General features: G+C 42.4%; 1 protein-coding gene across 1 annotated transcript in view; it reads left to right on the forward strand.

Annotated features, from left to right (window-relative positions):
• Positions 1-3,533: 3,533 nt before the first annotated feature.
• Positions 3,534-14,948, forward strand: part of KIF13A (kinesin family member 13A) — a 105,265-nt gene continuing 93,850 nt past the window's right edge. The window contains exons 1-2 of the mRNA XM_066558108.1: positions 3,534-3,664; positions 3,882-3,972. Of these exons, the coding sequence (XP_066414205.1) occupies positions 3,610-3,664; positions 3,882-3,972 (146 nt within the window). The 5' untranslated portion in view covers positions 3,534-3,609. The remainder of the gene's footprint in view (positions 3,665-3,881; positions 3,973-14,948) is intronic.

Here is a 14,948-nt window from a genome sequence, read left to right on the forward strand (position 1 = left end):
CAGTCTTATAAAATACACTCCTTGGGTTAAATTTAGTAGTAGAAAACTTCATTGTAAGCATCTCTTGGATATCAGGTGCTGTAAAATTAAACACTTTGTCTTTCTTTTATCACTTTCAACACAAAAAGAATAGCACTGCTTTCCATGCTCCCACTGCTGCCAGCTCCTCCTCCCCTCTGGCTCCTGTGACACAAGATGAAGTTGGATGTGCCAGTGACAGCATGCATCAGTCAGGCACAGTAAGGTATGTGCTGGGGATGCTGCTGACAAGATAGATATTCTTGGCAGGCTCCGTGACATTTCTCCTTGCCCTTTGCTGAAGAAAGGAGGTCACTGGAACACCATCAGGGCTTCAGGCATCAACCTGGATGCACTGCATCACTACCCCATTTCCATGTCATGAAGCAGAGCAATTGACCCTCCTGCTCAGAATACATGGGAAGACATGGGTAAATCACATCAAATCCCATTACCTGTGTTATGCCTTGGGAAGATGAGGAGCAATTGAAACTTCCCACCAAACCAAAGGAAGGAGCAATGTTTTCTTTATGCTCTTTGCTGAACTGTGGATCAATGGGCAAATGTACAGAAATGCTCTAAGGCAAGAAAGAAGAATGAAACAGATGGAAAACAAGAAACAAACAAAGATTAAATTCTGGCCCTAGTAAAGCTCCAAAATTCCTGTTGACTGTAGTAGTAGATAGCCAGAAAAAAAATAGAGGGTGGAGGAAAACAGGGAGAGGAAAGGGAAATCAGAGAAGGAAGGCTCCAGATGATTTTATCCCCATGTTTCCATCTGAGTTCCCCCACCCACCATTGGTCTCCACTTTCTCCAGTTCTCATCTTTTTTCATTGCTGAAGCAATAAGCTGTCATTTCTCATCTGGTATCTCCCATCCGTCCATCAGCAAGTCTGGGATAGCCGGCAGCTAATTCCGATGGGTTAGCGACCCATCGGTATCCCTTGCCAGTTCCCACAGGGCATGTAAACTGATCAAGTTAACAAATTCTGACAGGTGAGAGACATTCATCCTCAGTTGCTACCGGTAGCAAAGAGAGATGTAAAGGGTTCCATATGGTATTCAATGGGGAGATACAATGCCAGAAGAGAAACATCTCATCGGCCTGAATTCACAGATTGTTCTTTGATCTACCTAATAATCTCCTGGGGCCTCTATAACATGACTCTCTTCCTAATGGTAAAGGGTTAGGGGAGACCAGAAATACATTCTGCTATAAGCATGCTGCCCAGTAGGTGTGGTCAGGTCATGGTACAAATGTTGCCAAAAGCCCTTTCTTGAGAGGGCAGAAACACCTGGCAGAACCCAAGACAACATTTTTGGCAGCTGTTTCTCAGGGTACATTGATGTGAATGAAAGATTAAAAGTCCCTTTCTCAACTACCTAACACTTGAATAAATCAGAATTTCACAAGAAGTGAACAGTTACAGTCTGCATTAGAACAAACTAGGTCGCATCTGCCTTTTCAAAGAGTTTTGCACGGCTGGCTTTCTATACCTGCAAATGGTGGAATATAATTCACAAGCCTATACCAGACATTCATAAAAATTTCTTCCTAAGACTCTTCCCACAACCAAAATCATAGTCAATCTCATAAAGACTCCCTTTAGTTTCCCTTCAGCGAATGTAATTGTTTTTATGTAATCTTGCAATGATGTAGTTTTTCCACTAAGAGGTGGAAAACTGAGACGGAAGGGAGTATTTTCCCTTCCATCTGTTGGCTGTCTTCTCTTTCTCAGCAGTGTCCAAATTTCACAGAACAACTCCCTTTTTGCACAGCCATTTCAGACTTCATGCCTTGTCTTGAGCCAGCGCTTACTTTGATCTGGCTTCTTACAGTCTACAGCAGTAAATAGGATGTCTCATGTCAACATCACTCCTTTTCTTTACTCGTTGGGCCACATGCTTATGATGCATTTCATAATGAACTTCATTCCTTATGCCTGCTTCTACAGGCAAGAAGTCCATGTGCACCAGCTACTCCTGCTAACATTCTCCAGATGCCTGGCTCTATTTGGTAACCTTTCTCTTCTGCTGTGCTAAGTGCATGGCTCGTTTCCTTTCAGCATTCCTGTGAGTTGTGACCATTTGGGACACCCAGGCCTCCTCCAGAAACAATCCTCTCAGTCACTTTGCAGGGCCCTTCTGCTTGGTGTGCAGGCAGATGGGAAGGGGTTGATCTTCTAAGCCTCCCTCCATTGTTTTCACCTCTGTTTGAAAGGTCTGCTCTTTCTCAGCACAGCTATCTATTCATCACTGGTTGTTTAGCCTGTTCTCCCAACAGTGGTTTAGCCCCAGAGTAGACAGAGTAATCCCATTTGGGTTTGAGCCCGTCTTCCATAAAGAAAATGTTACACACATCGCTGTTTTGCACTGGGATTCCTGCCAGTTAGCTGCATCGATAATAAGGATTGATTCTTTGGAAGATATTTTACTGAAGCTAAGGAAACACTTCTGGGGAGAAAAGGTTTTAACAAGAAACTTTGAAAAGAGCCCTATTGCATTTTTAACTAAAAATCTTTCTTGGCTTGCCCACTGGAAGCTCAGCCATCATCGGAGCTCTCAGTTGCTGGATAAAACACCATTGTTTGTAACACTTTCCCCCAATACGCCACTACTCTGTCCTGCAGTGTTTGGGCCGGCACTCGTCAGTGGTGGCCTGTCCCTGCCTGGAACAGCAGGACAGCGCGAGTGGCCCCGGCACTTCGCAGGTAGACCTTCATAGCCAAGGAGGTGAGGCTGGAGCCCGGGCAGGGCTCCTTGCTCCATCACCTCGAGGTGCTGCACCGCTTTCAGGCCTGCATGCATGTTACACCCAGGTCATCCTAGGTTGTGCAGATTTTGTCAAAAGAACATCCCCTGACGCTATAACATTTTTTCCGTGGCAGATTGTGGCCGTTCCTTTCCTTGCCCCAAGGAAACTCGATGTACAGTGGGGCAGGCCGGTGTCTCTGCGGCGTCGGCGTACACCTGCACAAGGCAGGACGGTGGCTGTCGGGCAGGGCCCACGGGCGGATCCCGCTCCCGCCGCATCCCGCTCCGGCCGGCGCCGCCTTCCCGCGCAGCGCGCATCCCTCCGCGCCTGCTCCCTGGGCAGCAGCGGCTGGCCGAGGATGGGGCGGGGGAAGAGGGAGTCTCCCCACGCCCCCGCTCCGAAGGCGCTCGGGTGTTTCCGTCGCTCTCCGGCGCCATCGCCTTTCCCCACCCTCTCGCCGCTTGCCTGGGCGCCCGCACTCCCGGCGGCGCGGCGGGAGGAGGAGGAGGTGGAAGATGGCGGTGGGGATTGGCAGGGAGGCGGTGGCGGCGGCAGCGGTTCTGCAAGCGAGCCCGTCGGCAGCCAGCGCCGGCGCGGCCCGCGGCTGAGTGAGGAGGCGGCTGGGGCTGCGCCACCACCGCCCTCCCCGGCGCCGGACCCTCCTCCTCCTCTCCGTTCCTTCCCTCCCTCGCTCCCTCCCTCTGTCGCCTTCCCCGCCTGCCCCGGCCCTCCGCCCTCGCGCCCGGCCCGGCATGGACGCTGGCGCTCCGCCGTGTCGCTGCCGCCGCCGGCGCTGAGCGGGGCCGCCCGCCCGCCGCTCCCGGGAGCGGGGAAGATGTCGGACACCAAGGTGAAAGTTGCCGTCAGGGTCCGGCCCATGAACAAGAGAGGTAACCGGGGTCTGGGGGCATCTCGGGGCGGGGGCGGCACCAGAGCGCGGAGTCCCCCCGCGTTCTGCCCGGGCTGGCGGAGGACGAGCCCCCTCGGCCGCCGGCCCAGCCCGTCGCTCCCGGGGAGCCGGCGGGGGCCGAGCTGCAGCGGCGTGCCGGGAGAAGGGGGCTGCGTTCGCTCGCCCTGGCTACAGCCCCCCGCCGTGTCGCCTTGCAGAGCTGGACCTGAATACCAAGTGCATCGTGGAGATGGAAGGGAACCAGACTGTGCTTCACCCGCCGCCTTCCAACGCCAAGCAAGGAGAAAGGTAAAACCCCGAGTCGCCGTGCCCCGAGTGGAAGCCCAGTCCCGGCTCCTCCGCCTCGCCCTCGCAGACGCCTCGCTTGGCTTTGTCAGGGCAGTGGCGGGGTCCCCAGGGTGTCGCTCGGTGCTTTTCGGGGCTGCAGTGCGAAGGACAGCTGCAGAGCGCTGACCGGGGCTGCTGCGTTGGGGTTGTATCCGTGGGATGTAAGGGTAGTTTCTTTACCTGGCTTCCTGGGGGAGTCGGAGGTACCCGGTATGGAGACAGAAGATCCCCGTTAGTCTCCCGGGTACAGAAGTTGATTCTTGATTGACTGCTCAAAAAATAAACTGTTGAGTAGGTAAGGACCTAGACTGTGCGTGCTGTTTTCAGAAATTTCCTTTGCGTGTAGGCTTTTAACAACTTGGTGTAACCTATGGGGGAACAAAAAGCAGAATCTGATTTTTATGCTACTGATTTTTTTTTAAAATATCTAACTTTGTTTACTAGGTTTTAACCTATTTGCATTTGAAAAGGCTGTAATAGCTAGATCCTTTATTAATTCAGTGTTGTTCTGTGAAGTAGCCTATGAGAATATGCTAAAATAATTTTGAAATCTGGCATTTAGTTGTGATGCCCCAGTAAAGAATACCCTTGGAAAAAATCCAAAATACCAATGCACTAGACTGTAAAAATAGATCAGAACAGGAAAAGATTTCTTTCCTTTGAGGGAGTGTGGGGAAAGACAGGGAGGTGCAAGGCAATAGTTATGTCCTATGCTCGTGTGTTCAGTTACCTTGTATTCTTATCTGCTTGGTTACCTGTTGACTGCTCAAGTTCAATTGACCTGTTAAACACGTTTAATGCCAAGGAGTGAGAAATCATTTGAATGGGCATAGAGATTTTCAACCTAGCACCTTCCCACTACTTAAGCCTTTTTAAAAAAATATTTTTGACTCAGTTTGTAATAGTTATGAAGAAAATGTAGTGTGAGAATATTCTTTCTTTTTTTTTTTTTGCTGAGTATTATGCTTTTGTAGCTTTCCAGCAGAAAAGGCTGAGACCTTTTGTATTCTTACATGTCCAAGGTGTGAAGGTGCTTCTCACATTAACCCATGTACTAGAATATAGCAGTAATCACACCAGTTTATTTTAGATCCAACTTGCATTGTCTTCAGAACCATTGTTGTGGCTAAAGTGCTGGCCTGCATCTTGAAAGATCTGTGCTTGTTTCCTGCTTCTTTCAAAGATCTTTGTGTGATCTTCTATAAGTTGTGCTGCCTCTCTGGGTCTTAGTAGCTCATCTGTGAAATGGAAATCTTGGGGGTTTTTAAAAACTATTTTATTTTAGAATGTATGTTTGTTTTTTCAATAAACAGGAGTTTATTGAAGTGTGTATATAGCTTCTATCACAACACTGGTGTAATAAGAAGAAAAAATTAGAGTGGAATTGACAAGTATGAGACATAAAATATACATAGAGTTTATAAAGCAAAAACAAAAATAAGATTTGAAAATCATTGATCTATTTCAATAGACTCAAGAGACTAAGAGCCAGGTAGTTTAATGAAGATCTGGTAATGGAATTTTGCTTGTTGTGCACATTGGCCTGCAGGTATTCAGTGAGAATGTGCAGTGACTGTCTTTTGAGAGCTTGTGTGTCCTGCGCTTATCAGGCTTTAATATCTATAAAATATATAGATTCTCTGGGTGGGAGCTGGCTTCTGTTTCTATGTCAAGAGCCTTATGGGTGAGCTGTGACGCTTGTGTGCGACCTCACCGTCGGCAGCTGTGCTGGCAAGGGATAGCTGTCCTGCCTGCAGCACAGTGTGAGGCTGGAATTTGGCTGGCTGCTAACTTGTGTGTTTGAAACAACTGCCAGATGTGTTATGGGGAAGAACAGGCAGAAATACTGGTCAGAAGTAACTCTCATTAGTGCAAACAGATAGTTTGGGTGCCTGCTTAATGGCAGACATTGTGTGTAACCTGTCAAGGTGGCTAATGGGCTTTCCAGTGCCTCATGAACATCCTCACCTTTCCTTCAGTGCTAAACTGCTGGTTTGTATTTTTTACTCAATATAAACAGTTTAATTTCTCATGATGAGGAATGGATTCTGTTCTTCTGTGTGTACCCACCATAGAGTGTCTGTATAGACTGGCTCTGAATTGCTGAGTAGTTGCTGCTTGTACTTGGATTGATGCCTTGGCAGGGTTAGAGATGTCAAACGGATTTTTAGTTTTCTTTGTGTGGCTTGTTTTTATATAGCTTAACTGGATTTTTCTTTCAGAGCAACCATGTCATTGCAAAAATGATTTAATTTGTTAGGGTGATTAATTGGTCTTTCTCTATTCTATGCATTATTTTAATATTCTGTTTAGTCTTACCTTTCCCTTTTTGCGTTTTATCTTTTTATATGGAAATTTCCCTTTTCTAGCTGAATGGAAGTACAAGTTTGTGCTGCATTTTGGAATAAGAATAAGTAGCCTTCTAAAGCAAATTTGGTTTCCAGGGCTGCTTTTTTTAATTCAGCTGAAGCCAAGAGACTATAGGGTGTAGGGAGTAGAATTCAGGACCATGCTCTTTATTTGCTTTGTTCTCACAGATATAATTTAAAAGCTACTGACAGAATTTTCTAAAGTAAAATTAGGTAACTCTTTAATAACTATAAAATTATAAAAATTTGCTCTTGGAAGAACATCCAACGTTAGTAAAATCAGATTTTACTAGCTTTGTCTATGCTGTATGGAGTTTTTGAATTAAATCTAAATTCAGTTGCATTATTTTAATTAGTCTTTAGGCATTATTAAGGATAGTTCTGAAGGATTTTAGATGGGCAAGTAATGCTAGTTTTGCAGGTGATGTAAGAGGCCTTAAATCCCAGACAGTGCTGTCATTTGTCCAACTTTCATTATGTATTAGAGGTAAAGTTGTAACCATAAATTAGAACAGGATTCTGACTGCGTCTTCTAGCTGCTAGACCACACAGCACTCACACCGTAACAAACACAGCTACAAAATAGTAATTGTTATTGAATGCAAGTGTTTTGTCTTTTTATAAGCAGCAGGCCTGCTGTTGCCCACAGGCACATGACTTCCAGTGTTCTAAACTAATGAAGGAGGAAAACCAGAACATAGTAAAACTGAACAGTCTGAGTCTAAAAGGCACAGAAAAATCTTTATCAACTGAAATAATAGGAGACAGAGTTCAAAAGGGAATGATTTTCATTAACTGCTATCAGGTATAATCTCTGGTGCTGGCAAAGTATTTGGAAGTTCATTGTTGGACTTCATACCTTTAACCCATGTTTTGCTTTTACTGGTAGCAGTAGTTGCCTTTATATGTGCTGAAGTGTGCTTGTGTGTTCTTTTAGTTACCACTCATGTCTCTCAGGCATTTCCTTCCCAAACCAATATAGATTGCCATTTCTTCCCAAGAAGAAAGTTTCTGGGAGCTCTCTGATTTTTCTCCTGTCTTTACCTAGCAGCCTGAATTTCCTTTTTCAAAGTACTCTCCACAGAAAAAAACCCATCCTAACTTATATGGGTATTATGTTTCAAAGCCAATTGAATACATCCTGTTGTCCTGCTATAAATGTTTGTATTTGGTTGTTGGCAACAAGGTGCCATATTAAAATGTAACTATGAGATAATTACAGAGTCACAGACAATCCTGCAAAATGATTGAGTAATTTTTTACAATAGAAATTTCACATCTCTATATCTGCTAAAGATCTGACTTTACATTACAGATGTTATTTTTCAGTAGGACAAATGAGGTCTTGCTGGGTTGATTTCTCCTCTGTTTCTGATTGTTAAAATATGCTTTCCTTCTTTCCTTCCTTTCCTTTCAGCTACACTTTCTAACACATAGGATCTGAAAAATTTTATTTTAGCTCTCTGATAACAGTTCTTCATGACATGATTTTTCCTTCAGTAAGCAAAATATTTGTCTTGACAGAAATAAACAAGGAACCATGGAAACAGTGGAATTGAAATGCTATTTCATCTGTAGTTTTAACTGAAACACAAATTCGTTTATTGGGCAATTCATTCCATTAGAGCACAGTAGCCTGTTGCAAACTTTGCCTTAATAAAAATCTCAGAGCAGAAAATAAGAAAGGTGTCCTCAGATTGTAGAGCTGAACTCAAAATCTCACTTTTTTCTGAAAGTATCTTTCTTGCCTGTCTTAACTCTTAAAAAAACCCCACCATGCTATGACTTGTTTGTTCTGCCCTCTTCCATCCTCATTTTGATAAGACAAGTAGCACCAAAGCCCAATTCTACTTAAAAACACCCTCTTCCTATAGTGTTAAATGACTGAAGATTCCAGAATACATGGGGGCTTTCTTGTTTTTTTCATAGGTTTAAGCTCTTTAATAAAATAAATAGCTGGGAACAGATGTGTATGTGAGTCTATCTAGTTTTTGTAGGTCATAATACTTTCAAAGATTAATATCTGAAGCACAGATTTCATCCCTAGGCAGCTTGTCCTAAAACTCTTGTTTCCAGAAAACAGCTGTTACACCTTCTGCTTTGGAGAAAACATAATTTTGGATGGCCTTTAGTACACAGTCCTTCCCTTGGTGGTTGCAGTACTTCATTTTTTTTAATATCTTGCTTTCAGTAACATCAGAGGCGAGAGAAGAGCGCTGTTGGAGGCCTTCATGATAATGGTAACTTTTTCAAACTGAAACTTCTGGAAGCTGAAATAGGACAGTTGCTAATTAGTTCTGTATCTGAAGGTATGACTGACCTGATCACGCCTTTGATGTGTGCACTTCAAATTATCACCTGTCAGAAGTGGATCATAAAATAGTAGAAGGCAGCAACTTTTATCTTTGCAGGAAATTGTAAAAGTAATCTGACTTTGACCTGTGTAACTTTCCTGTTAGACATCAGTGTTCAGGATGTGAACTGTTAGCTTTGAACCTTGGCAGAGGAGATGGATTTGAATTATGTGTGGTTGGAAAATGTTGTTTTGGGAGCTACATTTGCATTGCTTTAATCCATTCATGCCTCAGATGCAACACTAAATGCAGTTCCTTGAAACTGCTGTTCTAAAATTCCATGTAATTTGGAACACAATGAGACAAAGACTTGTAGCCCAAAATACTGTAGGTACGGCTCTTGGTTCTTCATGAGGTGACCTGAACTGTGAGTAAATGCAACATCCATTATTTTACTATGTTTATAAAATCCAGACTGCTGATAGGACCTTGTGATTTGCTCTTTAAGTGTGATTCCTAGAGGAAACTACTGTTGAAAGCTGTTGGGATCATGGGTAAGCAGCCTGTAGTACGTTGCTGGCAAAATTTCAGAATAAAAATAGATAGCGTGTTTGAAGAGAAGGAAAACTGTTCTTTGAATGACCATGTTTAGGCAGTTGTTGCTTTGTAGCTGTTCTGTACTTTTGGACTATGAGTGTTATGTTCAAATATTTCTGAGTAGAACACAGTTGAATGAGGTGCAGCTTCAAACCTGCCCAGTTTTTCCCTTTTGCTATGTTGGAAGTACCTATGTTGTGGGACAGGAAAATATGTGTAAAAAGATCAGTAGGCCTATAGACATGCTTAGCTTCTGTGTTTAGAAGGTACAGCTATGCATGCATATGTTTATTTCTGCAGCTAGGGGCATTTTTGAGCTCTGGATTACTCGTCACTACACCTTGAATATGTTGTCTATTGAAGTGAAATATGAATTTTAAAAAATTGCAGCCCTCTTAAAATGGAGGAGGATTTTTGTCCATTTTGGGGGGATATAAGGCCTAAAGGAAAAAGTTTTATTTTCGCCTCCTTACCCCCTTAGTGTAAACAGAGACAGTTGTCTTGTTTTGAAAACAAGATTCTCTGTTCTGTTGTGCATCTAGTAGGTTTATTAAATGTGCATGTGGTAAGACTCCAGACTTCTAATTCACTGTACTTTGATAGTTAAAAAATTAGAGTTAAATGATGCTTGTAAACATGGTGTAACCCAGATGTGGGTTAGATTCAAGGTACTACAGGAAGTGCTTTAAAAGTGCTGGTGCTGCAGAACCTGAGCTCAGGGAGCAGCAGTGCACACCAGCTGCCCTTCCGTGCAGCTCTGTGTGCCTGCGGAGCTGGGGTGTGAATCTTGGCACAAAGTGTCAGGGACAAAGCGAATCCCTTCTCAGTCTGATCAGGCCTGCAGGGCAGCATGTGCAGGCAGGCAGCTGCTGTTCAGCCATTCAGCATGGTGCTACTTCTAGTAGTAAGATTAGAGCTAAATCTTTAAATTGACAAATGCACTTGTTGCTGTTGTGTTTGAGACTTTACCAGATTTAAACTCCTGCGTTCCTCTGGTGCAGACTGAGTAGTGGTGGCTGCCTCTGGCTGCAGTGCCAGTGTATCCTGCACAGACACACTGTCCTTAATGATGAGAAAGTACTGCAGTGCCTTTGCTTATTTGGCCTGCCCTGGGCATGGTTTGAATCTATTAATGGAAACAATTACTGCCTGCTCTAGCGAGATGCCAACTGCTTGTGCAGATGCTCTTGCTTAACTGAGTAATGTCTCTGGTTGTTTGATATTTTGGGAGAATTTCTGTTACTGATGTCAGACTGAAGTAGGCTCTTTCAGGAAGTGTAAAGTGTTGGCTGGAGACAGTGAGTGCAGCCCACAACAAAAAGGTCCCTGCTGTGCAATGATGTGCACCCCAGGACTCAACTCTTAAATTAACTTGTGACCCAAAGCACCAAGTTAACTAAAACAGTTGTATCCTTGCCTGGTAGTAATTTTGCTCTGTGTGTTACAAGAGGCAGTACAAGGGCCATACATTTGTCTAGCCAGTACCTGACTTTGTATGTTTATATGAAATTGGTCATTAGAGTTTGAGATTTGATGGAGCTTGGGGTGATCATGTGTGCCTTTTTGGTTCTTCTATGTGAAGCTCGAGACTGGTGTTTGCTTGGGGCTGATAGAGAAGCTCAGTAAGTTATCTTAGAAATAAAGGTCAACCAGAAAAATGCATTGCTGACAGGAGTTGAAAATCAATGACTTCAGCTCAACTTATCCATGTTGATGAAGAGCAGGAGTTTCACAAGCTGTTTTCAATGCCAGAGAAGTGTCCCTTTATGTAATTTCTCATTTTGGGTGAAAAGTGAGTAAGTGGCTTTCTTATAATGTTGTGCTTGGTTAGTGTTATCATCTGTAATTCTGGCCTTTTTTTATGATAGTTGCCTTCTAATATAAAATTATTAGTTTAAAAACCCAACCCCCAGCCATCAAAACATCTATAAATTCATAATCATATCCTTAACTAGTATATTTTGTAGTTACCAGACACACCCTTATTTTGGCATTTTGTTGCATTCGAAATAGAGACATCCTGTAGAAATACTCCTACATCATCTTTGGATAATTTGAAGCTAATGGCTTGTAAGGTGGAACTTTTTCAATAGGAGGTAATTTGAATGTTTTATCTCATTTCACTTGGATCACCATAGGGAAATCTGTAGTCACAGCCCCTCATGAAGTCCCTGGCAGCTTATCATCCTATAGTGACTTATTTCTTATTTAAGTGTTATAACTCAGGACAGAAATTTATACCACAACTACTGTTTTGACGAGTTAACCCATGAATATATTTTGGTGTTTATTTATGGTACAGTGCTTATTTTGAGGCGCATCAGTCAGCAGAGCAGTGGAAAGGTGTGCCTGAAACATTTCTGGGTGCTTGTGTTAGTGCATGGTAACTAGCATGGTTAATGATGATGCTGCAGTTGGGTGCTGAGAGGCTCATTGTGCACTAGCAGCAGGTTCTGTACTCATCTGTTTCTTAAAAACTGGTCTCCACCAAGCCGGTGCTGCTGCCTCTTCATGCTCAGTAACAGCATAGACAGCGGGCTAGTAGTGACTGGAGATTCATGGTGTCGCAGCATCTTCTTTTTGCAGTGTGTATGTATATTCCAAGAATTTTAAGCATTTCATAAACATGAATCAAAGCAGCTGCTGTGGCTGGAATGGCATGCTTATCTCTGCATGGACTTAGGGAGATACTGCTCCATATGTTTCAAAAAGTGCCAGGGTGCATTGTGAACTGTAAACTTTCTATAAAGTAACTTGATGCTTTGTTTTAGAAACACATTGCTGAAAATGTCAACACTTGAATATTTTTTCCTGAAAATTCTTTGTATTAGAGAATATTTTAGGCTTACAAATACAATGAAAAAAACCACATCATATTTTATTTATTGAGCTTACATTTCAGTTTATTCCACAGTCTCTTTTCAAACACAAATGTCAACCCAATTAAATAGTGTACAAAAGCCTCTAGCCAAGATTAAATTTTCTTCTAGTGTAAGGCTTCAAAATTCTGAATCTGTCTCTTGAACTACTGCAATAATTTTTCTAGTGTTAAATACTAGTATGTGGAACAGTCTGTTTTGCTTAATAATTCTTACATGATGACAAGGAACAGCAGATCTTAGATAAGAAACTGGAGGATTTGATACTTCTCATGTTGTTTCCACTTTCTGTCTGACTTCGTTATTGAAATCATGTCCAATGTAGCTGAGGTGGCCTTTCATAAACTTGATTCTTTCAGAGCTGAAGCAAAAAGGATCATGTGAGGTTGAAGGGGCAATTTATCTGCCAAATAAATTGACTTGTATGCTTACTGGCGCTGGCTGCAATGTAATTTTTAAAACTTCAGAGTTCTTATTCTTGTTGAATATTTACTTTAAGTTCAGTTTTACTTTGTGATTCAAAAGTGCAGGCTTGTTTTACAGTTGACAAGCTTTTGCAAAAGATAAGTCAACAGAGCATTCCAGTGGAGGCACAGACCTGGTGGAAGTTCTCTACTGGCAAAGCTGCCTTATGGCCCTGAATGAGCAGCGTCCTGTTCTGCTTTGGAAAGTTTCTTTGTCAGCATCTATCAATGTGAGTTTTTAGATACACAGTGAGTCTGCAGTGCTCCAGACTTGTTTTGGCCCAGTAGTGCCACCTCCCTGAATGATGCAAGTCCTAAACATTTTGATGAGTTTTGGTATTTTTTCCTTCCGGTCATACTGTGTTGTCATTCTTTATTTTGAGATACTTCTCAATTTCTTTTGGACCTCAAATACACTTTCAGATAATTTTATCTACCAAATCAGACTGAAATAGAAACTGGCTATTTGGTAAAACAGAGAAACATTCATTTATTCACTATATGTAGCTGGAGACATTAATGCATTACTTATGTATCCTCTGAATGCTCAGCAACAAGTAGTTGAGTTTGAATATGTTTTTTTAAGAGACCTCTGCAGTTATGTAAGGGAGTAAGAGCAAAATGTATTTGCAGACCTCCTGCACTTTGCTGTTTTATTACATTGAGATAAACATATGGTTCTGGAAAGTGTCTAATGGACCATCATCCCAGCACTTGTGTTTTGCTGGTTTGGAGCTTCTTTCTGGGTCCACAGCAGATATGCTATTCTGAAGCAAACTCTTTGAAAGACAAGTACTTTTCATAGTGCCCATGACATTTAAAAAGAAGGAGTTTTCAAATAGTTCTAATTCTTCCAGTGTAAAACTAATGCTTGTACCTGCATTTTTGATAGGAGTGCCCTTGAGAATTGCTGCTTCAGGGTCTGCAGAGAAACTGACACATAAGGTAACCCAAGAGATGGCTTGTTAATGGATTTGCTGCTGATGTAGTAGAATATATAGGCAAAGGATACTTGGGAGCCAAGACAGTGAAAAGCAAAAGAGAGCTGAAGAAGTGTTTGTCCAGCAACATGATGAAACTCCTTAAAATACTTGTTGGAGAAAATCAAACCAACCAATAACCTCTCCCGCCTCTCCCCCTGAAAAAAAAAAAAAAAAAAAAAGAAGCTTCTTTTCATCCTCCTGAAAACCTGGCATTCTCTGGGGTGGTACTAGACTTCATGGGTGTTCTGGTTGAGATCCAAGTTGAAAACAAAAAGGAAAATCAGTTATTGTAAACAGACCATTGAACACTGGGTAGCTTGCTACGTAGCTTCCTTGTCAAGAGCTTCCAAGTCCTTAGAATGTTTATTGTTTGAGATGTTTTTAACATTGTAGCTAAGTCCATGGCATGTTTTAGTGCATGGCTGTAATCCATATTTTAACACTGAATTTTTACTGTTTATTACATTAAATGTCATGGATGAGAACCTTTTAAAATTGACTGTGAAGTAATCTAATGGGAGACAACTTGTGTGTCCATCGAAAGGATGATGAAGTGTCTTTGAGGATGAGCATTTAAGTGCTCTCCTCAGGTGCCTTTCAATGGAACAGTAACTTGAATCTTTTAATAAATTTAGTAGATTTCTGTCTCTCCTAGCATTGCAGTTCCATGATTGGATTCCTCTCTACTGTCAGAATTGCTGGGTGCTGAAGGAGGGAGATGTCTGACTTCCACATGGTGAAAGTGAGAAATTAGCTCTTGACAGTTTTATTTTCAAGTTCCCAGCAGGGTGTGGTGGATGAGTACTGAACCAGGATAGATGTCAGTCTAATCTCTCCTTCCTTGTTTGCTCCTTGGGGCATCCTGCATCCTCTCAAGTTGTTCTTGAAGTTTCAGTTTTGAAGTTGTGAATGTGACAGTGGCACTCTTTTTGTCAGAAATACTGATTCTGTCCTTGCTGCCATCTACACTCACAGATAGAAGTTTTGTGTGTGCTCTGAGGAATGTGGTGTACCTCTGTTTGGAATTTCAGGATGTCCTCTTGCAACTTTGGGCTAGTTGAAACCCAAAAATACAGATTGGCAGTGTTGAGCAGGCTGAATGCCCTTAGTGTTTTGCAACATGTGTATTTTCGAAGTTATGGTTCTTTTGACCTGTACTATTGGTGGCTATTTCAGAATTTCTTAACTGAATAAGGAAGAAATCCATGGCTCATGTGCAAGATAGATCAAACAGACTTTGAAAACACTCTTGTACTCACATGACCAAGATGTGAAACTAGTTTTATTAAAACCTGTCTAAATCAAATTGATCTTAATCTGTCATCCTTTGTCTAGAAGGTTGTTGTAGGAT

Source organism: Molothrus aeneus, chromosome 1 (assembly GCF_037042795.1).
Source record: "Molothrus aeneus isolate 106 chromosome 1, BPBGC_Maene_1.0, whole genome shotgun sequence".
Taxonomy (NCBI): Eukaryota; Metazoa; Chordata; class Aves; order Passeriformes; family Icteridae; genus Molothrus; species Molothrus aeneus.